Source organism: Pogona vitticeps, chromosome 2, assembly GCF_051106095.1.
Source record: "Pogona vitticeps strain Pit_001003342236 chromosome 2, PviZW2.1, whole genome shotgun sequence".
Taxonomy (NCBI): domain Eukaryota; kingdom Metazoa; phylum Chordata; class Lepidosauria; order Squamata; family Agamidae; genus Pogona; species Pogona vitticeps.
In genome coordinates, this window is record NC_135784.1 from 270,199,672 (window position 1) to 270,227,543 (window position 27,872).

The 27,872-nt window shown below is 39.7% G+C and overlaps 1 protein-coding gene across 31 annotated transcripts in view; it reads left to right on the forward strand.

The window, feature by feature from the left end:
• The window catches only part of MEF2C (myocyte enhancer factor 2C), a 229,420-nt gene that overhangs the window by 147,644 nt on the left and 53,904 nt on the right, over nucleotides 1–27,872 (forward strand). For 27 of the 31 annotated variants that reach the window (XM_072992555.2, XM_020783761.3, XM_072992554.2 and 24 more), the window contains one exon: nucleotides 10,346–10,489. In XM_072992555.2, the coding sequence (XP_072848656.1) occupies nucleotides 10,346–10,489 (144 nt within the window). Of the gene's footprint in view, nucleotides 1–10,345; nucleotides 10,490–10,555; nucleotides 10,694–27,872 lie in introns of all 31 variants that reach the window. The other 4 variants (XM_072992566.2, XM_072992568.2, XM_072992571.2 and 1 more) reach the window with 2 other exon arrangements.

The following is a 27,872-nucleotide window of genomic DNA, read 5'->3' on the forward strand; positions in this document are numbered from 1 at the left end:
ATCTCAGTTGGTGGCGTATTTTCTGCCAAGTCAGCACTGCATAGTCTCTGCTTCAGGGCCACCTCTGGAACTGTAGCCATTTAGATGAAATGCTAAACCAAAATACTGGTCACGTAGAATTCCACAGCCTGTTATACAAGAATGACTGTGTTGGTTCCAAAGTCGTAGGAAAAAAGTCTGCCTCCAGTAATTATATTCTGTCGCTCAGTTTCTGCTGGCTGCATCACACATCATTTCCTGCCCTAAAAATAGTTACTGGCAAAGGATAATTCTGATGTTTCCGCCCTCAAGGTAGCCACAGTTTGGGACAGCAGAAAAGCTCAGGAACCTGGTGAGAACATTTTTGATAACTTCATACAAAATATTACACATGGTTTTTAATTGGAACCCACTTTTATCTCTTACGTAATAAAAATAGGATAAAAATAACCAACAAAATAATAAAGGTTAACTGTTGAAAAACCTGTGATACAGTTCAGTCTGCACATAACTGTGTACTTGAATATGTATATGTCTGATTTGTTTCTCAAAAGCACACCTAAAAATGGAAAGGGTGCCTGCGAAAGATGTGTGCAAAGGTACTGTCTGGCAGCTTATATGCACTGTACGCTCCTGTTAGGCAGCCGTGAGGAACTTTCAGCTTTCCAGACACTGATGAACAAGTATTGGCCAAACTAGGTACGGCTGATGGGAATAGTAGTTCTACAGCGTACAGAGGGCTGGAGACTCCCTTCCTCTGCTGTTCAGTGTACAACCAGGCTTAAATGAGATAAGGCATTTCTTACACATCACCTCCATTTACATTCGAAGCAGAGGGTGGGGGAAAGATTGTTTGAGAAAGGAAGACTCAAACCTTCTTTCAGCCTTTTGCTTCAGCCCCACCATTTCCTAAGGTACTGAAGTCAAAAGGAAAATAAGGAGTGTGTCTGATATACTTACTTTCTGGTGCTTAATATACAAATGGGGAAAACAATACAAGTGAGTTATGATCCTGCCGTATCTTGTTCGTCCTTTAGTAAGAAATCTATGCTGCTCTCTGAACTTCTATGGCATGCATGGCTTTTTAGCACTCCAGATGTTTCAGGGCTTCAGTACCTTGGAGCCCTGCCAGCATGGTCCAAGGAAAGGTGGTGCGGGAGTTGTAGTACAAAACACCTAGAAGTCCAACTAAAAAAGCCTTGCTACTGGCCATCGTGAAAGGGGCTTTTGGATACTGAAGCCCAAAACATCTAGAGGGCCAAAAGTTTACCATTTTAAGGCATTTCCCACATCTTCATTTTATACAGAAGCAAGCATAGATTTCTGACTGAACGCCAAACTGAATGTAAATTTAAAGTCCGGGAGATACAGAGCCCTGTGTTATCCACTTACTCATTTAGAATAACTTGAGCTGATTCCTTTTTATTAGGAAGCTTAGCGTGTGTCTTCACTGCACAGTTATAGGAGTATCATACCTCTATAACTGCCATGGAATCCCTGGATTTGTATTTTGATGAGCTGCTTGGAATTCTCAGTTAGAGAACTCTAGTGCAATCCAACAAATTACAGCAGAAAGGGTACTTTACTGTAAGCTACTATACCTCTGCTGAAATCACCAAACTGTAAACCCCAACATTCCATAGGGTAGGACTGTGACAATTAAAGTAGTATCAAAATGCTAATAATCTGTAACCTATATGTAATTCAGTGTGCAAAAACATTTAGCCCTGCTTCCAGCATCATGAGATTGAGAGTTATATAATTCACAATGGCTAACTTGAAGCAGTAGCATGAGATTGGAATTCATCATATCTCTCACAATGGCTAACTATTGAACTTCATCTGTCCAGAGACATTTCTGAGACTTCCGTTTCTGACATTAGCTCTCTCCAGTCTGTAGCATTCTGTTTCCCTGTAACGTACTGCATTTTGCTTAATCAACAAAATGTCCCAAGTTTGTGTTTAGCATTTTATACATAACTTGCTATACTGCATTCTGTTCTTCTTTTATTTATAACTGAGTTTGTTAGTAAAACTAGACCACAGTCTTGAAATGAATCTGAGGTTTGAGGCCAAAAATTAAGCTGAAAAGAGCCACCTGTTGCTTTTTTTAATCATTTGTTTAGGTATTTGGACAAAGCCAGACATAACTTCTATTGTGTGGTTAACAACCAGACCAGACCTTGAACCTTTTTGTAATTGGCTACTGGTCTTATACTGCCTGCCACTCATAATAGGAAGCTGCTTATTAGTCTGACTAGCCTAGGGTTGTCAGCTCTGGCTGGCAACAGCTCTTCTGAGTTTCAGGCAAATTTTTTTCCTAGTTCTACCTGGATATCTCTGTTATTCCCTGCTGTTTTGCCCATCTAGGTGCTAACCAGACTTTGCCTCTGAAATCACATACTGTAGGCATTCTTCAGTCTCAAAAGACTGTGGCAAAGTGCTCTGAATAGAGGTCTTGGAACAGCATCTAGTGTGGCTGAGAAGGCCAATTCAAGAGTGAAATTCCCTTCCACACTAAAGACAAATACAATCTGTCCAGCTCCCTGATTTTGCTGGTTTTGGGACTGCCTCTGTCATCATGGTTATGATGATAACATTCAAAGCCCTAAATGGTTTAGGACCTAGGTTCCTATCAGAACTCCTGCTCCAGGCCAAATCTGTCTATAATATCCATTCTTCACAGGCAGGGCACTTGAGGGCCTTGACCCTGAAGGAGGCCCGCAGGGAAAGAACAAGAAACCGGGCCTTCTCGGTGGTTGCCCCCCACCTATGGAACAACCTGCCTACTGAGATCCACCTGGCACCCTCACTGGATGGATTCAAAAGAGCATTGAAGACTTGGCTCTTCCACCAGGCTTTCCCTTGCCCTCCTTTTTTGCCATTCTTTTTGCCATCCTCTCCATCACCCTTTTTACCACCTTTACTGCCATCTGTTTCCCTATCTGTCATGTATTAATTAATTAATTTTATCGTGTTTTTAATCCCCTCCTTATATTGTTGTTAGCCACCAAGAGTTGCCAGATGGTGTAGGATATAAATGCAAATAATAAATAAAATAAATAAATTTGCCTCGGCCTGCTGAACAAGGGTCTCTTCAAATTGGGAGATGCCATGCTGCATCGCCTGCCTCCACGCTGAATGCTCAGATTTCAAGGTTTCCCATCTGTTGAGGTCCCACTTGCAGATATCCTTGTATCTCAGCTGTGTTCTCCCTCTGGGGTGCTTTCCCTGCACTAATTCTCCATACAAGAGATATTCTGGAATCCAACTGTCAGCCATTCTCATGACATGCCGAAGTCAACATAGACATGAAATCACATATCCTGGGAGTTATAACCAATGCAGAGCATGCCTTTTGCTTCTGTGCTTAGAATTTTGAATGTTTGTGCAAAGTGGTGGTAGAAAAACCTCTTTACCTTTAATAACAAGAAGGCAAATGCATTGCCTACAGGCAAATCTTCTGCCCTCACTGCATTTCCAAACTATGGAAGATCATGCTACTTGAAATCCTGACTTTTCAACAGCTGTTAAAGGCAATGGAGAATTTCCAAAAGGTGCCATCCCAAGTGAATCCTATTAGATCCTCTTTGGTTGTAGAGCAGCTGCACTGACATTTAAGCTAGCTATTTTGTGTAGCTGCGACTGGGGCTTCGTTCTACTGACAGTAAAAGCTGCTGTTGAATTGGGCTCTGCTTTAAAAAAATTTAAATGTTGGCAAGCACGTGCAGTACGTTCACATGCAGAATTATGTGACAAGGAATCTTTTTATTTTGAGTGGCAGTGAGTTTTTCTACCATTTATTTTAAGGTAGATGTGTTCCATTTATATATTTTATTTTAAGGCAGATGTGGAATCCATTCATTGCAATAGATTCCTCATATATGAATGCCCCTATCTGTGTTTTTTTTCCTGCTGTCCAATACAATGTTATACTAGACAGCAGGAATTAAAACAAAAAACAAAAGCATTGTAGTCCACTTGCTGAAAAAGGTGGTACTATGCCAGACAGCTGATTTCTAGCCACCAGTCAGCAAAGCCCAGCCTTGCTTCTCTCCCCTTTCAGCCCCACAACCTTCCTTGCATCCTGTCCCATCCAGTTCCCTCGAAAACATTCATTTTCCTGCCTATTTTCCCACTTTCCATCTGCCCCCTCTTGCTGTACCATCCTCCACTCGGTCATCTGTCACTTCTTCAGGGCTGAGGGCAGGTAGTGGGCACTGAGGAGAGACGTATTCTCTCTGCTGCTGCCCCTGTCCCAGCCAAGCAGAGCCACCTGCTCACCAGTGCAATCACATGAGCTGTCTGGTCCAGAACTGGGAGAGGAGGAGGAGGAGGAGGAGAGAGAGAGGCCATCAGGTGGGTTTTGTTGTTGTTTAGTCATTTAGTCATGTCCAACTCTTCGTGACTCCATGGACCAGAGCATGCCAGGCCCTCCTGTCTTCCACTGCCTCCCGGAGTTGGGTCAAATTCATGTTGGTTGCTTCGATGACACTGTCCAACCACCTCATCCTCTGTCATCCCCTTCTCCTCTTCCCCACACACTTTCCCAACATCAGGTTTTTTTCCAGGGAGTCTTCTCACAACCTCCGATATGCAGATGATACCACTCTGATGGCAGAAAGTGAGGAGGAATTAAAGAATCTCTTAATGAGGGTGAAAGAGGAGAGCACCAAAAATGGTCTGAAGCTCAACATCAAAAAAATTTTTAAAAAAAGATCATGGCCACTGGCCCCATCACCTCATGGCAAATAGAAGGAGAAGATATGGAGGCAGTGACAGATTTTACTTTCTTGGGCTCCATGATAATTGCAGATGGTGACAGCAGCCATGAAATTAAAAGACACCTGCTTCTTGGGAGGAAAGCGATGACAAACCTTGACAGCATTTTAAAAAGCAGAGACATCCCCTTGCCATCTGGTTGGTAGTAGAAACGTTGACAGCAATTTATAATCACATTAAAAGAAAAAAGAAGCAACAGTAGCTCCTATAGTTAGTAGATCTAAGCCCTGAAGTAGAAATCGTCATTGTGATTTTTGTGAACCACTGGGTATGAGAATAGCAAGAGAGAAGAAACAAGGAAAGTTGGTGCCGCCAGACCAAGGTGATATGACCCCCATCCCATATATCTGGATCTGCAAACCCCCTGTTCTTTTCCTCATTCAGTCTTAAGTTCAATAAGCTCTTTCTTCCTCCCTCAGAGATGGAACCAATGATGCAGAACACCAAGGACTGGTGTTCCTACAGAAATGAGAAGACAAGATATGAGTCTTCATTTGACGAAGGCTATGTTCACACTTGCTTGTTAATCACCCTTACCTTGCATATGTCAAATAGAACTCACAGATTAGTCACAGATTAGTCATAGAAAATAAAACTTCCATATCACCCACTGTCAGTTCAAACAAAGACAGTTCACACATTCAGCTAAATATTGGCAAGTGTTGAATAAGTACATAGGAATAAGAGATCAAGTGATGGTGCATCACTTCTGAATCATCCAGAAACTGATTTTAAAAAAAAGATTCTGCAGTATACAGTGAGGGCAAACCATCATCTTCAGTTTTAACAGTGCAGGCACTAGGTATTAGAAAACTGCATTTGTGAAAATGTTTCATGTATCAAATGCTCCTGAATGGCTTTTTTACATCTATTTAGGCAATATTAACATGTCTAAATAATGAAAATAGCCCATAAAAGTTCACTTATTCAAACTGTTCTTTGTGATGCATTCATTCATAAAAACCACAAAAGGCTGGATCCATATTGTATCATATTCTTCATATAAAATCTGGTGTTGTAATACAATAAATTTCTTCACCAGCACATCTCATGCTTCTGCTTATACAAGTAGCAAAAGCAGTCTTAAGGCTAACAATTTATTCACTGGGAGCTTTGGTGGATTACAGTCTCCTTTCTCAAACACATGGAATACAATATTTAGTATCTTAAAGTTGCCAGAAGCCTTTCCCCCCTGTTGTTTTGTTTTGTTTTGGTCACATAGAAGGACATACTTAGATCTGGCCCCAAAATATTAACTGAAATACAATGCATCTGATTAAAAGGGTTGCAGTTCACAAAACCTATGCCAAACAACACTTGTTAATCAAGGTGCCATAGGACTCTAAAATATAAACTACCAATATAGCTTTGACTTTCTTTGATTTTTCTATATGATTATCTCTAACAATGACTGGGCTTCTGTGACTCTGTCCACTTACTTGCTGGTAAGAAGCTGGTCTGTATTAATAAAACATTTTTCTACAAAAGAAAACAATTACTTTTTTATATTAAAAAATATATGGTGCTGCATGTTCAGGATTTGAATACAAACATTTTAAATTCTGTTTCAGAGCTATTGTGGGAAGGAAGCTGCTGGAAGAAACACAAATGTGGCATTCTTAAACACTTAACACAGTGAAGAGCTGAAAATTGTGACAACATTACAAGTACAAAAAGCAGACTGCTGAAATCCACAGAGATTAGCAGCCCCAGTCTGCAGAGACACAACTGAGAAAAGCCATCTATGGCCATGTTGGAGCAGAGGCAGCTATGATTGGCTGCTGTCGTTAGTTCTCTGCCAAAGTAGACAACAGGTGCAGAGTTGCTGACAGGTGTGGATGTCTAGGATGAGTAAAATTGCTGATACTTAGTGATGTAGCCTTATGTCAAATTGTAAACTGCTGAGCTCTCATGGAACAAGGAGCCAACTTGCATGTTTTCAGATAGTTGATGTGTACTCGTTCCTTCTCTCCTCCCCTCAGCAGCCCTTAGTGAATGCCTTGATGACTAAACTCAAGTCCTGCTGGTGCCTCAGGATATCAATGTGTCTGTGGGCATAAGTTTTCAGACATTTCTCCTGAGTTTGACAGAAGAGATTTCCAGTTTTATTCAAAGGGGCTTTTGGAAAACATGTTCCCATTTCTACATGTGCAAAATCTCTTGCCCATTGTCCTGTAAATTCAGCAGTTTTCAAACTGCATTTTACCAGTTTGGTGACAATCTAAGGGTGACGTTTGAGGAAATGTGTCATTTCAGTGCTTTAAGAATGTCCTAGAATTTGAAAGGAACAAGGAACTGATTTAGGGGGATAATTAAGTGCATATACAGTGGTGCCTTGACTTACGAACTTAATTGGTTCCGGAACTCCGGTCATAACTCGAAATGGTCGTAAGTCGAAGCACCATTTCCCGTTTAAATGCACTGAAATGCAATTAATATGTTCCGGACAAAGAAAAAACTCACCTCCAAAAAATTGCTGCAAGACCCATTGGAAACACGATTAATCTGTTCTGGCCAAAGGGGGGGGGGGGAGAGAAAAGCAAGTGAATCATGCAAGACCCATCAGAAATGCCAGAAAAGCAAACCGTGCAAGACCCATTGGAAATGCAAAAAAGACCCATCACAGCATAGAAACATAACCCCCCAGCCCAAAACCACGCTGCAAAACCCACCCAGAACAGTTTTTAAAAATCAGAAAGCAGCACCTTACCTTACCAGGCAGTCCGAAGCCTCCTCCAATCGCACTCACTCTAACCGTTGGGGCAAAAGAGCTACAAAGAAGCAGCCTCTTCGCCAACCAACAGTTAGCAATTTGAATTTCCCACCTTTTTTCCCTGCCCTTTTCTGTTCATAACTGGAAGCTCCAGCCACAAGTCGAAGCAAAATTTTGCGGCCAGAGCTGGTTGTAACCTGAAAGGGTCGTAAGTTGGGACATTCGTAAGTCGAGGCACCACTGTACAGGATTAAACAAGACCTTTAGCATATTTTTAAAAATGATGCTCCCTCAGCAGGTTAAAAACATTTGTTTATTATGGGATTTTCTTCAAGTAAATATCTTGCATTTATTGTCCTTTTGTATGATTGGTCATTGGAAGGTAAAGACAGACAATTTCCAATTATCAGGGCACATATCTCTGAAGAAATAACAGCATGGAAAGGAAAATTGGTTAATTGGAGGATATATGTATTCCTTTCAACATCTAGTTTGAACTGTGGATTGGTGATCAGCAACAAAACACCCAGAAGTCAAATCTGATCTCTTGATCTGATCCAGTAGCCATCCAGAAACAAGAGCAGTTGTGGAGACAGTGTTGGTCATGGAAATGGGAATAAGAATATAAAACAGCTCATGTTAAATCAGATGAGCGGTCTGCCTGTTCTAGCATTCTGTCTGTATTATATCCAATTGAATGCCCACAAACAGGGCATGAATCCTATAGTACCTTCCCACTCCTTACCCCCAGCAACTGAATTTAGAGGCATGTGGCCTCTGATTACAAAAATGGCAGTCATGACTAGTAGTCACTATTGTTAATGATCCACTTTGAAAGAAAGCTTGATCCCTCCACTCCTTATGTGACCCTGGCTTAAAACTTGTTGGAATATAGATGATCTACAAGGAAGAGAAACAAAAACAACTTCCTTATGTGACTGAATTTGCAGCTCTATTTGTCTTAGCAGATACTGATGGTCAGCCTGTTATTTCGTTGTGTTCCCTTTAATTGAACAATTAAGCATCCATACCAAGTATTAGCAGAAAACACTGTGACTCCACTGGTTTGTCCGTTCTATGTTTGTAAGAATACAGTCCTAAATGTTTACCATCTCATTTTAAAAAGGAAAAAAAAGGAAATATACATTGCATCAAAAATACAACAGTATTTAAGCTTTATATTGAATGAGTAAGAGGCAAGACTCAGAAATGCTATCTAACACCTTTATTGAACTTTCTGCATTGCCAAGTACAGCAGCAACCTCTGTACTTGCAATATGGGTGGACTGGGAATATACTGCACAGATTTCTGCCTCCTTGAGTTACCTGAGACATAAATCTTCCTAATGGGAGCAAGGAGCGTAAGACCTGGCTGGCCTTCAATGACAGAGAAAGACATTTCAGATCCACAGCAAGAAGCAACAACTGGAGGAAACAGGCTTCTCACTATCACTCAAGGATGCCTTCTCCTTCAGGGCATAGTGTCACTAAGAAGGATTTTTAAAATAATTACATTCCTTGCTCCAATGGTCCGATAGTCAACACAATGTTGTGTTGACTATCCAGACTTCAGAAATCAGAATAGAAAAGTTCCTTAGAAACATTGCTAATCAAAAAGTCCTGGAGTTTCGAGCCTGCAAGGTCTGTTTCTATGACACAACTGGTTGTAGTTATTCACACAGCACATTGGTGTCCACCAAGTGACCCAAGATAGGGTTGTACTTTTTTAAAGGCTAGATCTAAACATGCATCTGTAATTAGAGCTATGGGCCTGGATCAATACCTTTTAGTTGTGGTTTCTGTTCTTGCTCTAAACAGGGAAATAAGCCACAGTATGCACTGTATACTACATATGTATGTTTTTCTGAATTAGTGCTTCTGATATATGTCTACCGTTGTTGTTAGTCCCTGTCTAGCAAATAATTCATTTCCACAGACTTGAGTATGCTCAGTTTTAATGGTTCTAAGCATGGATTGTTGACATCACAAAGAAAAAACACTGCCCGGTCTGGACCACCATCAAGTCACCTGCATCTGCTCTCATAGCTGTGATCTCTTTAAAATTAAGTATCAGAATAGTTAGTCTATTTGCTTAGTTTGTATCTCATGCATCTTTAATTCATTTTATTCCTACAGTAACTGCCAGATGGGCTGAGATAAGGGATGATCCTAACTTCTTTCTGTCCAGATCAAAAGCCCCTGAATGGTACAAGATGCAGACTCCTCTGATGCTTTATCAGATTACCCATAGGGATATTCTTTAGGGTGCAATGGTTGAGATACCAGATGAGAATACTCTGGTTAGGAAATGGTAAGATGGGCAATGTTGAGTATCATAGCTTAACTTCCTTGTTTCTGTTCTGTGAGTGAAGTGTAATGCAGCAGCAGAAGAGGTATCTGTTGATTATCCCAAGAACAGTGACAAAATTAATCTGATTCTGCCTACTTTGAAAGCAGCAGATCATTGTTTGTAGTCTCACCGTTCTGCTCACAAAGAATGGCTGGCAGCTCCTTGCTTGACTGGATACTTTACCCTTGCTCTCTGTGTTAAAAAGAATGCTGAAATGTCTAACCGGCTGGTGTTTTCCATTGCAGCAAAAGGTTTGGCTGATAGCACAGACATTTTATTGGATTGTGTTCTCTCTCCATTGATTGACTGGCTCCAGATTCAGAGGAGGTCACAGTGGCTCCCACTTTGCCACTGGTAACAAGAGCTGCAGTTCATTGACCTAATGCGTCTTTCTTCTCTTTCTCTCCCTAATGTAATATGTAACAACCTTCAACCACCAGGCAGCCTGAACAATGGTAAAGGCCCTGGGTCTCACTTGCAGCCGGTGTCAAGGCTTGAACTTTCCAAATTATGTATTTCAGACGTTGAGAAAGAAAGGACTTAATGGCTGTGACAGTCCAGACCCCGATGCAGACGATTCAGTAGGTCATAGCCCTGAGTCTGAGGACAAGTACAGGAAAATTAATGAAGATATTGATCTAATGATCAGCAGGCAAAGATTATGTGTAAGTACCATGAGTTCCCTTTCATTTATTTTTTTTTACATTCTGGTATTTCTCTGAACCTGGCAGGCATTGAACAAGAAAGAAAACAAAGGCTGTGAAAGCCCTGATCCCGACTCCTCTTATGCCCTCACCCCACGCACTGAAGAAAAATACAAAAAAATTAATGAAGAGTTTGATAATATGATCAAGAGCCATAAAATTCCTGTAAGTACCAAAGGTTAGATGGCTGTCTGCTGATAACCGCCGCAGTAACACATCCTAACCCTTTCAGTTCTGGTTTCTTACAAGAAAGCATATTTAGTGAGGGACATATTTTGACAGTTTCCATTAAAACCAAATTGTATGTAGAAAATACCACACCACTATATATTTTTGCTCTTGAGGTGTGTGAAGTTCCTTAATCAGACATGCTCAACAAACCAGAGGCAAAAAGGAGGTTTTGAAAATGTACGTTACATAAAGTGGATTTTCTGAATTCTGGTTTACCACAGTAGCTACCTCGAAATGTATTTAGTGAACATTCATAAACCTTGCTGTGGACAGCTTAACATACAGACAGCCTTCTGTGGACCTAAAAGATAAAGAGTAAGGTGGCACAGAGTTGAAATTTGTCTTCCTATTACAAATTAAAGAATGTAAGTTCTGCTATCACTGTTATTAAAACAACACTCCAAATTTAGTTACCATGCTGAAGGGTTATGTAGCTAATTGCTAGTTGCAGGAAAATAGACTGCATGAGCCTAATGGTGGCATTCAGTCACGTTTGTGTGTTGAAGGTTTTTACAGCTTTATCGGAAGATTTGCTTTGACTTCATCGGCATTCCTTTTAATGCTTTAACGAGCGCTAAATTTTGTTTTAACCGAGACAGAATATCTAACAGTCATATGCCTTGCCAGATACTTAAGAGAAATAACTCTGCATGTAGCTATCTTGTTTGCATAGACATAAAGAGGGAAACCTCATGTGATTACTACAAGTGTTACATAAGTACAATCAGTACTATTTGTGTGTATTTGGTGTCAAATTGCAGGCAGTACTTGTGTTAACAGACAAAAACAACAAAGAGCCCTTTGGCACCGAAAAGATTTACTGTAATAAATGTATCATGTCATATGATTTTAGGGATGAGAATCTGATCCATGAAAACTTCTGTTGCAATAAATGTTCTAGTCTTTTAGGTACCATAGAATTCTTTCTTATATTCATTAACACTGTGATTGTGGTATTAGAGAAAAGAATTCAGTCTTATGGGGATGTGAAGAGTCACCATTAAATTCTCCATTGTCTTGATTTAAGCTGCCTCAATGTGACAAAACACTTAGGCAAGGAACTTTCAAGCAAGCTCCCTGTGATTGTTCACTTCTGACTAGAGATGGGCACAAACCTTGGTTTGGAGGTTTGTTCTGGTTTGTATGCATGGCACCACAGTTGCTGTGCATTTGCTTCTCCCACCTTCCGAGCTGGATCCCCCCACTTACCAGCTAGCATAGGCTCCTCTCCTCCTCCTCTTCAGAAGTTCATCTAGTCTCCAGCAGGAGCATGGGCTTCCCTGCCCCAGTTCCTTGGCTGATTGCCCACTCAGACAAGGAGACAGGACAGGCAAACCCATGCACCTTCAGGGGACTGGTTGAACAGCCAAAGAGGAGGAGGAGGAGGAGGAGAGGAGGATGCTCTGATTGGTGAATGGGTCATTGACAAGGGAGGTGGGCGAAGGAAATGTTTGGTACCTATGGTCCCATGCATACAGACCAGCACAAACCTCTGAACCGACATTTGTGCCCATCTCTTATCATGAAGATGAGACAGTGAGTGCTTTTCTATCACCTGTCAGAGTTTCTGCAATTTATGCAAAATGCCTCTGGGGCCCTCTGCAAAATTAGTGTGCTTTAACTTTAAAAGGCAAGGTGTGGGCCCAGCAAGCAGAAAACAGGCTTGTGGTCAACATAAGAGGCAAACAGTCCATCTGATGCTTCAGATTTGCAAAAATCCATGAAAGAGATCAGCAGCATTGCTATTGATAATATCAGAAAAAAATTCAGTTCTTGTAGATTGAGGAGAAAAATCTGGCCATTCTTCATCCTTGCCTGCAAAGACAAGACAGAGAAGGATTTACAGATCTACACTCTGAATCTCATTCTGGTAAAACCGTATAGATAGTTAATTGCAGTTAGCTCAAAAATATGGGGATATTGCCCCTTTCATGGGAGCAAGTAATGGGAAGCAAGCTTGAAGGGAAAGATTTCTGTTGGCAGTGACCTTGATGGCTATGCAGAGCATGGAAAATTTACCTTTTTACCACAGATTCCAGGTGCCTTCACCAGTATAATGGATTAATTTGGAGATTCTGGGATTGTCCTCTAAAAAAGTGACTTTCCCAAGCTCTGCTGTCAATTCTACTGGTTATGCACATTGCTCCTGAGAGTTAGCAGCTAGTTTAACATAGATCTGAGCTGATAAGAAGGAGGGAACACAGGCAACTATCTTATACCATTGGTTCCTCTAGCTTGGTATTGTTACCTCTGATTGGCAGCATTTCTCCAAGGTTTCAAGCAGGATTTTTTCTTAGATATCTCTGGTATTTTCTGGTGGTCTCCTAGCTGAGTATCAAGCAGGCCTTCCTCTACTTATCTTCCAAAAGCAAAGGAGTTAATGTGTGTTCAGAGACGTATAGTGACATAGCTAGCCTATCCTGTTAAAATAATTGCACAGTCAGTATAGACACAACAGGTGCCCGAAATCACATAATTCCAACTGCATTTTTTTGACAGTGCAGCAGCACACAAATCTGTGTAGACAGGAACCAGTCCACTTCTGACTCAAGCACCATGTATGCTGCTGATAGGCTGGGTTAGTTTGTCCTTCTGTTGGCTTTGCCTTTTTTTCTGGATGTTCTCATGTATGTGCCTGATGAATAGAGTGGCCCCTCCTTCTGTTTAGTTCTTCCCAGATACATACATGACATTCCACAGAAGGAATTTGTTGTACAGTGGTGCGTCGCTTGATGAGGGTAATTTGTTCCGTTCAAATTGCTGTTAAGCAAAATCCTTGTCAAACGAAACGAAAAAGCCCATTGAAATGCATTGAAAACCGGTTCAATGCATTCCATTGGGCTAAATACATCATCGTAAAGCGAAGATCCTCCATAGGGTGGCCATTTTCCGGTGCCTGTATAGCGAGGAATCCGTCCTAAAGCACAGCGGAGAGCCATTTTGCACAGCGGGTGGCCATTTTAGAGCCGCCAATCAGCTGTTTTAAAATCGTCGTCTAGCGAAAAATCGGTTCCCAAAGCAGGGAACCGATCATCATGAAGTGAATTTTTCCTATTAGAGCATCATTTTGCAATCGCAAAAGCGATCACAAAAACCTCATTGTCAAGCGGTTTCATCGTTTAACGAGGTAATCGTTAAGCGAGGCACCACTGTAGTTGTATCATTTTTGTTTCTGTGAGATTACTTCCAAAATATCCAGTTAAAACAAACAACAGGGTAATCCAGGACCATTGTACTGTGCACCAGAACAATACCTTAACGTTGTGTACCTTGGAGCAGAACCCTAAGGCATATATTCTTTTTTACATTAATAAATGGGTCAGATTCAGAATTGCTTTAGGCAGTGAAGAGCAGTGTACCCTAACTAAAGAACCAGAAAGAAACTGTCATAAAGAAAGATAATTTTCCATCTAGAGAAGGAACTTACTGCTAGATATCTCTTTGGATCTGTTTCATCAAATTTTAACCAGCTCTCTGGTCTGTGGGTGCAAAGGAGAAGAGAGTCATTGGATTGCCCTTCCAGAAGCCACCACTCATTTACACAAAAGGGACCCATCACTGGGAGGCACATATGTCTGCTTGAAAAAAGAAACACACAAACAATGCAACAAAGCAACTCTCCGTGTATAGATACGTACATCTAATCATTTGTGTATACACAGCTGGCAATATGTGTAAGAGCTGACATCCAGATAGAAGATTTTTGTTCTTAAGGACTGCTGCCACAATGTGATATTTTATTTCAACTGTTTGCAACTCATTCCTAGGAAAGCAGATCTTTCATGTGTATTAAAGAACATGTGACTGTCTCGAGCGGGCCTTTGTAGTGAAAGTCAGGCTTTAACAAACATTTGGAAAACTTAACAATTTACCCAGGAGACCAGGCGTTGGACCAATGTTCCTTTAGAGCCCTTTTTCTGAAATGTTTAACATGTGTATGCAATTTTTAATTAAATTCATACACAGTCATATTTCCCTTTCCACTCACGCTCTTCTCACTTGCCTCATTCCATATGTCAGAAGGAGACCTTTGAAGTTGCTCCTGTGATTTTAGTAGGCCAGAGACAGAGATCTTGCTCAAGAATGTAATCCGGTGGGTATAGCGGTAAATCTTGAAATACGTGTGCTTGTCCTAACGGTCCCCATAGCCACACACCAAGGGAGAGGGGTGTGTTATGTGGTTTAAATGAGTGGGTGTCTCTCTGTGTGTGCTAATACATTGCCTTGGAGTAGGCCCACTGAATCAGTGGGGATTTGGTGAATCAACTACTTTGTAAACTTCATTGATTTAAATAGACCTACTCTAGTTGCAACTTACTTTAGTATAGTAAGTCACTACTAGTAGCAAGTAGAGTAGGCTCATTTAAACCAATGGATTTTATGGAGGAACTGACTCACCAAAGCCCCACTGACTCAATGGGCCTACTGTAGGGCAACCTATGATGCCAAGCAACAAGATTTCAGTTATAGAGCACTCTTCCAATCCCATTTTAAAGCCAGCTCAACTGGTAGTCAACATTGCATTTTTTGTCAAGGACTTATGTATTCATTTTATTTAGAACATTTATATTCCACCCAGTATCTTGCAGTCTCTGGGTGTAGTACAGCAATAAAAACAGTATAAAACCAATTCAACTTTAAAATATATAAAAACATGTAAAACATTAAAACTGTACAGATGCATTAAAACCTCAGTAACAATAAAGAAGCCTCACAGCATACTACCTTACTCCCTGAAGGCCTTAATTAATATGTTCTTTGATTACATTCACCAAAATCCATAATTAGTTCCAACTAGAATATAGCCACTGAATCTATGGAATCAAGTCAGTTTATATGTCCCAAAGCTTCAGCCCATGATATTTAAACAATTTCCTTTTTCCCCCCTCTGAGTCTATTGTCAGCGATTGGTTACAGTGCACTGATGGGAGAAGCAGACCTTGCTCATATTCTACCTTTTATGTAGAAAATAGAATATGAAGCGTTCATAATATGGTATTATGAACCGTTTTCCTGGGTTGACTTAGACTATATTCCACCTCAGCAACTTTAGAACTCAGACACTACAGGAGTTATCAAAATCATGATTGTAATGTAAAGTGCAGAAGGCCTTTGCAAATGATACAGAATGACATTTTAATTTATATATTTATTTAATTATGATGCCCCATTTCTCCCAGAAATGGGACTCAAGGCAGCGTATAGTATAGCTTAAAAAGTAGAATTAAAATATAGTTAAAATAATTTTAACTGAAGAGTTTAAAGAGGTTGCATTTTACTACCTCTTCCAGAATAGAGGTGGTTAAAAAAAAAAGATAAAAATCCATAGGAGGTGAAAACCCACTGATTCTCTTACCTATTTCAGCTTTCGTCCCTCTTTTGTAAATGCTGCTTCAATATGAAATACTGACCAGCTTCACATAATGCTTCACTAGAGATGTCCAAGTGTGTAAAAGAAAATTTGAGGACAAAGAAACTAGTTTTCCTCCTTTCCCTCTACCAGTGGAAAATTATTCACTCACAGTGCCAGGAATTGCACAAAAGGAATTTTATATATAAACAGTTTTCTAAATGAGAGAAAGATCTGCTGCTATAGACCTGAGCTACCAGAAGGGCAGTCGGTGTGCTCTATGTAGCCCCTAAACCCTGCTTTATGGCTTCAAAAGAAATGTGGATTAAAAAAATGTTTTGGTTTGACACTGAAATCTGGTAGCAAACCATGAAATCTAAGGAAGAAAAGAAGTCACGGTAAAGTGAACGGCTAACTGGTTTTATCAGTGTTAATCTGAAAAGGAAATTTTTAATTACTAACCTTTCCCACATCATTTCTCTTTCTTAAACCTTGATTGTAGAAGATTAAGCCTTTTGTTATCTAAGAGCTTGTATGTTAATTTTTGTTAAGATGTTTAAACATGTAGGATTGTTAACCATAAAAGAACTTCAGAGCAGCAATTTCCCCACATCTGAAAAAAAAAACAGTTAAATGAAAAGTTTGAATAAACTACACTGTGTCATTATGTGAAAATGTAGGGGAGTGTGTTGTACCATGCATATGTTGCGCAGCTCACAGTTGTCCCAGTGAAATTAACATTTGGGGATGAAACTCTAGCTTTAACATCTTAGCGTAAGAGGCACTACAGTGGTCAAGTCAAATGACACAACTATCTCTGGAATGGTAGTAACCCTGTCTGCTGATAGCCAGAGCTGCAACAGTTATGTGTTTGCCTAAGGCTTGAACACAATGATACATGGTCTGGGAGTCGGCCAGACCACTGCAAAAGCTCAAAAGCTCTGTTTGCAATGAAGACAATCTTTCTGGTGTTCTGCACATTCAACTGGCAGCCACTATCCTGCCACAGTTCATGTTTTGCACTGGAGTTGCCATACAAAGTTGTTGTTGCTATTGCTGTTGCTGTTTAGAGGACATGAGCAGTGAATCGTTCACTTTCTGGAATGGACCTGCATCACAGCTACCTCCAAGAAGGAACATTGCAGAGAATATGCATGTAGAGCAAATATTTGAAAGAGAAATATTGTGCATCTGTTTATGAATACTTGTGCATATAAGTATTCCTATATTATTTTTCCTATTACTTCAAATGCCATATAACACAATCACATGCATTAAAAAAATGATATAGAATGTGGCCATGAGACTTCAGTTTTCCCCACCTTTCCAAAAGGCAGCTGTGTTGGTCTGTTTTAGCAACAACAATAGAAACAAAAACAAAAGTATTGTGGCACCTTTAAAGTCTAAAAATTTTATTTTGGTTTGCTTTGAGACACAATGTATTTGAAGACCTGGATTGTAACCCATCGCTGCTTGTGTTGGAAGAAATTTGTTAGTCTGAAAGGTGTTGTGATACTTTTCGTTTTATATTTGTTGTTCCATTGTTTCCTCCAGACGTGTTGCACAGCCACATATCATCATTAATTGCTTGTGATACACAATTTAAAAAGAAGAAAGAGGAAAGAAATGTAAGAGGAATGAGGGCTCAGAGATCATTTGTAGGGAAAAAAGAGGTGTACTTTAGTCTCTTGTAACGAGAAAAGAATGAGAGCAGAAATTTATATCGAAGAAAGTCAGGCACTGTATAAGAAATTATACTTTGGTAGTCTAGAAAGGCTGTGGCATAAATACAGTAGTGCAAACTGCAGCAGCAAATTGCTATTAATTAGTGAGTGAGTTGCTACTTATTTTACTTGTCACACCTACTCATATGCAATGGGTGGGTAGTGAGAAATACAAGTGAAAATTTAACTGGTAGCAATTTGCTGGTGCAATTTACACAGTTGCACTTGTGCCAACATTAACTAACCAGTAGCATTCTGGCCTTTGTGTGCAGGATAGTCTAAACATCAAATAGCAACCAGATCTTTATTTGTGCTACCAAAGATTCTATAAGCTTATGAAGATAAGCAGTTCTGAAGGTCTGTTTACTATAAAGTATTTTTAAGGTCAAAGTGGACTGAAATCAGATTGAAAGGTCATTTCAGCACAGTGTACTAGAGACAGTTATTGCACTGCATTTTAGATGTGTGTTTCCCATATGGCTGCTATTTCAACAATTAGAAAATACCATGTGGACCACCTTACCACTTTCACCTTTAGTCTGTTGCATGATTTTGAGACTGATGTAAATTGAACCAGACAGCAATCACAGGCATTTTGGCAGAGACGAAGACAACATGGTATAATGGACACATTCCACAGGGAACATCTTTACAAAAGGCCTATTGAAATAAAATAAAAAAGTGGAGGGAAGAAATACTGTATTGTGAGAACAATTAAAGAGATGTTCACTACAGTCTACAGTTCCTGGCTGAAAGATTTATGATATGTAGCACCAATTCATTGACTTAATTGGAGCCAGAACAGACATTAGAAGTTGCCCATAATCTGATCTGAAAATGCACTAATGCCACAGAAAGGTGATAGAGGCAATCTTTTGGAGTTTTTGAAATTGGACTTGGAAGGAATCCCCTGTAAATCAATCACTAAATAAAATTAATTAATTTCCATACTCTCATAGTAAGAGAAACTTTTGCTGTGACACTTGGATCCTTGTGTTTAATTAAGGATTTTCCTCTTCCAGACATTGGTCTATCTCTAATGTCTGTTTGCCACCTCAGCTTAGGACAGATGAAGAACAGCTTCTCCCCATGGAGATCTGGCTGGTTTTCTCTGTGTATTTCAGGTAACTGGCTATTATTTTACAAGTTGTTTAGATCTTGTTCTCCATGAACTGAAAGAGAAAGAAAACAAAAGATTCAGAACTTATTTCAATGCACAATTCTGAAAAGTATTAGTCCTCAAGTGGAGTACTTCTGCTGCAGAGCTGGAGATCTTTTGGCCTTCTAAATGTCACTGGATTCCAGTTCTCATCAGCCCCACCAACCTGTCTGATGATGAGAGATGATGGATGTTGTAGTTCAACAACATACAGTACAGCCATAGTTTTCTGACCTCACTGCACATTATAACATCGTGGTTAGGTTTCCAGTTTTCTGAGTGCTTTGTAAACTGTCCTTTGTTCTCCTCCATCACTGTCTCTTGCCATGTCTGGGAATGGTGTCTTCCCTACTCCTACTATCTTAACCTCCCCCAAGCATAAAGCTGTAAATAAACACAATTCTTATTTAAAGCATCTTATATGTTGGATACTTGTTGGATCCAAAGTGGTCTTGCAGTTCTGTCTGAATCAGCAGAGAAAAATCAGGCATCTTCCTTCTGTTGCATACGATAGGAAGCTACTTGGAGTTTCATACCATGAACCCTTTTCTGTGTTTGTTTGTTAGGAACAGAGGGACTAGATTCTATTCTCAGCTCAAAAGTTCCAGTGAATTCCTGTTGCATAACCCCAGCATTTGGGCTTTGAGCTGTAAAGGGTGAATTTCACCAACTGTGTTTCTATACTTGGAAACATAATTGTATGATATTTTAAATTACATGGTGCATACGTTTCCTAAGAAACTAAGCCTTCATCATAACTCATGCTTCTTCCCTTGCTGTGGTAGATGCATTGAAAAATGCCCTCCTTTGCAGGATAGGTTCATTGTTCCAGTAGGAGATCTTTTTTTAATGGCTAAAGAAGTGCCAGGGTTTTAAATGAAAATGAAGTTTGCCACAGAATTGTGATTCTGATTGTAAGTATGTTTAGATTGGCTGCAGGTATGTAAAAAGGGCAGCAACAACAAGAGGTGTTGTAGCTTCCCTTTTTTGAGGTTAGAGGCAGCAAATAGTTTTTTCAAGAATTTGAAAGCAACTTAATGAAGAGATCATGATTTGTGGTACACACTGTATATACATACGTCACATGTTAATCTATGTAAAGTGTTTAATCTATTAGAGTGCAGTTTTGCTCACAGAGCAGTTTGCAAGATTTTAGAACACAAAAAATATAGACATCAAAATTTTAGCAGTAAACTACACATGTAAAAAGATGAGCAGCTGTTAAACCTTCCGCCACCCCACCAAGCACTGTGCAATTCTACCAAACCTAGACTGAGCACAATTCAACAATTCCAGACAATAAACATCTTTAGATAAGGTTGTTTAAAATGGAACAAGGTAGTTTATGTCAGTTTGGGACTTTCCAGAAATGGACAGCCATCACTGAAAAATGCCTCCTTCTTAGTACTAGTTAGACTGATACAGAGCTTGGAAAAGTTACTTATTCCAGAATATAATTCTCAGTACCCTGCAGCCCATATGGCCATGGATTCTAGGTTCAGAAAGGTAACATTTCCAGATTCTGGCCTGAAAGTTCTCAACTAGTGGATCAGAAAGCAAGGCTTCTGACACCAGAGCTTGAAAATGTTCCTTTTTGGACTACAACACTCAGAATCATCCAGACAGATTAGCCAACTTCCCAACTTCTGACTGAACATCTTAATGTTAGGTAACTTATATGAACGATCCTTGAGATAACCATGTATCAATTCATCTATAGCTTTAAAGCATTGCTAATTTTGAATTGGTGCTGAAAATGAATAGACGGTCAATATAACCTAGACAAAATGGATATACTACTTAGTATGTTCCAAAAAGAAACTTGCATTTGAATTCTGCCACCTTTTGCAAATTTCCAAAGCTGTTCTTAAACCCAGTTGGCACATTAGATTTACTGTACTGAATGCTTGTCACTGCAAGAACACCAGTCACACATATAGATCAGATCATTGTGCAGCAGCCTCCCTGGTATTTGCCACTTCAGTGGAATGTAGTGTGTGATCGCAGCAATTCTCTTGATCATTTTTTAAAAAAACTGATCATAGAGGCAGCAATTTTTGCCACTAGCGTCTCAACATTAGTAGTTAGATTGGGCCTGATTTTTTTTCCAGTCACAGTTTTTGTGTCATCAGAGGTGTTATGGAGAATATATGTTACAACTACTGCATGAACACAGGCTGTTTCAATGTCCACATGTCAATTGCCATGTGTAAGCCAGCCCATAGACGGATGGTTTGAGCAAATACTTTAAAACAACAACAACCAGAAGGTATCCCTAGGCAATACTCTGTTGCAAACTGAAGTGCCTTCAGCTGACAAGAAACTGTTAACCTAAGGTCAATTATCTATAACTCCTGTTAACCTCTTCCATTCTGATAGCACCTGATTAGAGAGAGGCTGTTTATTATTGCAGCAATATTAATATTGTATTACATTATTATTAGTGCAGCAATAGTGTTGTTGTTGTTGTTTAGTCGTTAAGTCGTGTCCAACTCTTCGTAATCCCATGTACCAGAGCACACTAGGCCCTCCTGTCTTCCAGCTATTGTACTACACAACAAATCAGCATAAGACAATTCTAAAAATGTGTGCACCCAAACAAAACAAAAAAATTAAAACTTTGAAATGGGACCTCAATTCAGCACCAAATTTGGCATACTTTGACTACTCTTGTTCTGTGTCAAATATAGGGATGTTTGGGTGAATAGTTTTTGAGTTAAGATTTTTTTTTTTTAAGTAAAGCTGTTTAACCTCACCCCGCCCCATACAGACATCAGTGGACTTCTGTGTTGGTAGATTTAAAACATCAAATACATCGAAAATACCAAACTTGCTTGCTTTAAAATTGTATGGTTAGTCCCATACATTTTTTTTAATTTGGAAGGAATCCAGGCATCAAGGGTTGTAAAACTGACTCTGAAAAAAATTCAAAGGGGGAAATACTCTGACTTTCTTATAAAGTGGTTGTCAGCACAAACATTCTGAACATAAGCATTGTTTCAACTTGAGAACGAGAAGGGAAACCTTAACATTTGGCCCTGTTAGGGAAGGAAAACAATTCATTCTCGGAGAAAGAAACATTTAAAAGAGTTTCTCTTTCTGGTGTAAAAATATTTTTAAAGATATTTTTATAAAAATAGAGAATAAATATTCAGAAGCTCGCTTATTTGAGCTATGAAATTACTGTTTTTTGCTTTGCGGCTGAAAATGATTATGTACAATGTTAGCAAGGTTTGGTGCCTATTGCATCAATCTTGTCACTATACAACTGTTTGATAATTAAGAAAAAACTCACAAGATGACATGTGCCATCAAATAACTTCTGATGTATGGTAATTAAAAAGTTAAAAGGTTTCCCTTGATATTTAGTCCAGTCGGGTCCGACTGTAGGGCACTGTGCTCATCCCCATTTCCAAGCCATAGAGCCAGCATTTGTCCGTAGCAGTTTCCGTGGTCATGTGGTCAGCACAACTAGACACGGAACACCATTACCTTCCCACCGTGGTGGCACCTATTTATCTACTCGCATTTACATGCTTTTGAACTGCTAGGTTGGCAGGAGCTGGGACAAATGATGGGAGCTCACTCCGTCACATGGATTCGATCATACAACTGCTAGTCTTCTGACCTTGCAGCACAGAGGCTTCTGCGGTTTAACCCGCAGCGCCACCACTTCCCCACTAATTAAAGAGTTACTGATTTCTAAAATGTTGTAGTATCAGTAACAGCTCTTCTTAGATCTCGCAAACTGACATCTCCTGTTACATTGTTCTCTCTTCCTACTGCCCCCCCAGAAATATTGGTTTTTTCCAATAAGTTCTGCTTAGATCTTTCAAACTAACAGCTTCGATTGTTCTGTTGAGTCAACCCATCTTATGTTAGGTCTTCCTCTTTTCCTACCACTCCACCCCACTCTCCCCAACAATATTGTATGTTCTTGTCACTTCTGTATATGTACATGGTAAGATAAGCTCAGTTAACTTATTTTTGCTCTACTGAGAGTTCAGACTTGACTTGATTGAGCACACACACTTTTCAGCTTTTCTCTCTGTCTTTCCTAACTGTACATCTCTCCCTCAATACCACATTTCAGATTAGTTGATTTTTGTCCCTGTCTTTCTTCACTGTCTTTCTTTTATGTAGTATGGATGATGTTGACCTTGGTTTCCAGTGACATTCTTTGCAAACTCCAACCTCTTCCTTATTTTTTAATTACAAAATCTAAAGTGATGTCTTTTGGAAAACGTGCACACAATGTCTCCATATAGCTTTTTGTCTGATATATCTTTTCTTCCTCAGCTTGCCTCAAGGAAGGGATTTGGAAACTGGAACATAGCTTTCTAGTTTGCATTCTACAGAGCTGGCATGACAGCATTAGTTTACCCAAAAGGTTAAACGTTTCTCCATTTTATGTATTTTACCTACTCACACCTTTGCTTCAACCATTTCATTAAGTCTGAAACAGCCCTTTAAATTTTTTTGGCACAGAGGGACTACAGCCACATCCAAGCTGTTCTCGCTTCTTTCTTCGCACAGTAACCATAGTACACATCATACGCTCATCTAGAATCCTCTAGCACTGGGTAATTAATTATATATAAGGAAAGTTTCTGTTGGAATTTGTATTTAGTGTTTGTATATTTAAACTCCAGTTTTAAAAAGCCAGGAAATGCAATTCTTCAAAAAATCAACAGTTTATGCATGTAGGATACTGTATTGTGTTTCTGTACATACAATTCAGAAAGGCAGGAAATGGCCCAATATTCCTACACAATATCATGCCTGCATTGCCTAGCTTTACATAGCAAAGGGCAGTCTGAATGTTGACAACACCAATGGCAGCAGTCAAGATAGTCTACAGGACACCCTCCTTGGCTCACTATCATTCACATTTGTTGAAAAATAGCTCTGACAATTGTTTTGTATTTGAGTGAGAAGTGATCAACTGATGGCCCGAATTCATGCCCATCTCTAACGTTGTCACTTTGTGAATGGCAGTGATCACAAAAGGTTATCCTGTAGACTGTCTTGGCTGCTGCCATTGGTGTTGTCAACATTCAGGTTGCCCTTTGCTATGTAAAGCTTTTCCTGCTGGCAATGTGGGCATGATATTATTGTGCAGCAATATTGGGCCATTTCCTTGCTTTTTTGAATCATGGGTACAGAAGCACAATATTCCACATTTATAAACTGGAGGGTTTTTTAAAAGAATTGAATTAGTTTGCTTCCTGTGAAATACATGTGAAAATGGTTTCCTCCAGAAACTGCCTCCTAGATTATCTAAGTGTTGTCAGTAGATGCTTTGCATTGCCTCTTACAGTGACTGCTCCCTCAGTTTAACATTATAGGTTCCACAAATAGGGAATGTTCCTTGAAGGGTTTCAGCTCCAGAAGTTGGTTTTGCTATCAGCTGATAAATAAGATGGTACTTTCTGAAGACTAGGAGCAACAACTCTTTATTGCCATTGTGGTGACTTTTTCTCCTGATGTAGCTACAGTTTGGAAATATTGTATTCCCAAAAACAATGTTACCTCTCTCGTGTTACTATTCTTACCGTAGCTAACAAGGCCATACCAATGGTGGTTTTGTAAATCATATAATGACTCATCTTTGCTCATTATTTGGGGAGACGGAGTGTACTGGCGCTTATTATATACAAGGTAGCTGGGTTTTCCTCTGTCTCTAATTACTTTAAAGTGACTGTATTTTGCACAGGACCTTGTCTGCTGCTGCTGCTGTCCAAGTGACCCTGACTCCTACACTTTCCTAGAATAGAGGGGGGCAATGTGGTGAAACCTGATCCTGCACCACTCACTCTCAAGCCACACTTAGGAGTCCAACAAGCAGCTAGCCACATGTCCTAGTGTGCCTTGAGACTGAACAAGAACAACATGAGGTTTCATTATTTTGTTTTGGTCAGTCTAATGTCTTTTGGGAGTTGTGCAGCAGCAGTAGACAAGGTTCTGTGGGTCAGAGTCTTGTTTTAAATTAATGAATGGAAGGGAAAATTTCCCCCAGTGCCCTTATTTAAGGGGAACAGCAATACCATGCTCCTGTGTTTCCCCAATAACAACTGACATAATGAGCTGTGTATTTAACATGCCCCCAGGTGAGCAACAGTGGATTATTTTCTTAGATTGCATAACAAGTTAGGCAATGAACTACTTTAAGTAAATAACTGCATATGACATGGATGTACAAATATATAGTAGGAAGATTAGACTCCTGGATGTTGGGTGAGGTGGTGGGTTTAACTGTTCCATTCAGGTTTCCTTTACTCTCCCATCACCTAATTGCACACACTTCCCCAAATCACATCAGTCAATTGTGCAGAAACTGTGCTCTATTCAATTTAATATCTCAGGAAACTAAAGAAAATAGTAACATATTATTATTGGGAAATCCTCTTTCATTGTCCTTAAAATAAAATAAAAAACCTATATGATCAAATTAAGTTCAGACCCCTTCAGTACGTTTTTAGAAATAATATTACAAAATAGCTTTAAAACTTGAGAACATGATATTTATGATTTGGACATCCTTGCACAGCAACAGCACTCTGTTGGGTGATCCTTCCACTCCAGAAGCACCATTGGATTGCCTCTGACACAAAGAAGATGGTCATGGGCAATGTCCAGAAGATCCTTTTAAAAGTCACTCCAAAATGTCATGTGTTTATTCCAGTAGCATTGGTCACAAGGCTGACGAGTAAATTCAGTGTTTTCAAAAACTCCTTAACATGCCACTGAAATTTCCAGTGCCGTTTTGACCACCTCAGGAAATATAATTGCATACATATCAGTGGCAGTGACAACTCTGAAATACTGTTTCTGAATCAGAAACTATATGACTTGATCCCAGATAGGCTGCAGCTTCTGATTCACAGTCTTTCCCCACATATTGAGGGTAAATAGGTACCTAGTTTCTGGTTCTGTGTCTACCTGCTTTCCACAAGAAAATCCTGCATTTATTTATTTACATGGTTGAAAGACAATATTAAAGTTAACAACGGTGAATATAGAAATACTAAAAACGATCAGACAAATACTATACGAAAACATAAGCAACACCAAAACACACTGAAAGCAGTAAAGTACAGCAATCTATTAAAAAGTAAAAACCCACTCAGGTGGCAGTCACTCAGGGAAAACCTTCTTGAAGAGACAGGTTTTCCTGTCTGTGGGAAGGACAGCCAGCCTAACCTCCTATGGAAGTGAGTTCCAAAGTCTAGGATTAGCAACAGAGAAGGTATTCTTATAGTATAGTTCAGGGCTAGTATTCAAATACTGAAGCTCTGACACTGCATTTGTTATGTTCTGTTTAAATGCCCCAGTTAATCCAGAAGTAAGTTCAGTCAAAATGTTCTGTCAGTTTGCAGCAAAAGACAGCATTGTGTTGCATTGATTGGCTGACAAATGTAGTACAGTGGTGCCTCGCATTACGACGTTAATTCATTCCAGCGAAATCGCTGTAGAACGAAAATGTCGTAAAGCGAAAATAAAAAAGCCATTGAAACGCAATAGTATCTTGTGGGTTAGGTTCTGTTCGTGGATTTTAAGAATCAAACCAATGTTTTCTTCTTTGTACATATATATCTCCATGATTGTCATTTTAGATGCAACAATCATCATGTCAGTCAGTGTTCTATCAAAAGACCTATGGAGATGAATAAAATTTGACCACCATCCCCCCCCAAAAAAATATTGTCTGTTTATTTTTCATTGCCATAGTCAAGCTGCAGAGACTCTTCAAGAGAACACGCTTCCCTTTAGATTTTTTATTTTATTTTTTGGTTTGTAATACCACTCTGGCTAGTGAAATGTAGATATTGTGACAGGTTGCAGGAGAGAAGACATAATGTGTCACTATCCATTTCAAAAAGACTTTATTTCACTATCAGAAGTCTTCCTGGTAAAGAGGATATTTGATTTCACCCTGTTGCTTAGTATAGTAAGTTGCAACTAGAGTAGGCCCATTAAATCAGTGGAACCTACAGAGAAGTAAAATCCCCACTGATTTAATGCCTACTCTAATTGCCACTTAAGGCACATCTGCACTAGCTCTTTTCCTGTGGGCTTGTGTGGTCTAAACAGGGTTACTTGAGGGCAGTGGGGAGGAGCAAAATGCCATTTGGTGTGATCATCCTGTCCAAATGTCATATTGACCTCAAACAATCCTCTGGCTCCTTCTGCTGTCAATTGAACATTTCTCCTGCTCCTCTGTGAAGAGGCAGGAGAAGTGAAATTATTATTTTTGCCTGTGCTAGCCACTGCTGATGCACTAAATCGCTTAGATTTAAAAAAAAACTTTGCCTTGTGTATACTGCTGATCAAGAAACTGCCTACAGCCACAGTTTCAATCGGCACTTCACACAAAGAAAAATAATAATTTCTAATTTCGTCTAAGTGATTCAGTTTATCGTTGATGGTACTGAAGTGGCTCATTTATTAAGCCACTTCATGACACTGGAAATTCCAACTGGAAGGAGCATTGGTGGCTGCCAGGTTCAGCTTTAGGCCATTCCCAGCGACTTCATGAACCGGGAAAGGCCTAGAGTGCCCCAGTCTGCACCAAAAAAGTGGAACTTCCTGACAAGGGCCCAAAAAGGTATCATTGGGGTGCCCTGGGGGCAAATTAGTCTACTTATTATGTGGTCACTGGAAAAAAGAGCAAACCCAATCTGCCCTCACAATGCACCAAACAGCAGGACAAATACCCCTCTGAACGATCCATTACTGTACTGACCAACCAAATTTCAGCCTTTTTTTGTTCCTGGCTCTCTTAGTTTTTTAACCAGTAGTTACAAAATATTTGAACTAAATATAGACCAATTCTACATAGAGATTGTTGTTCCTCTATACTATTTTTGCCTTTTGTTT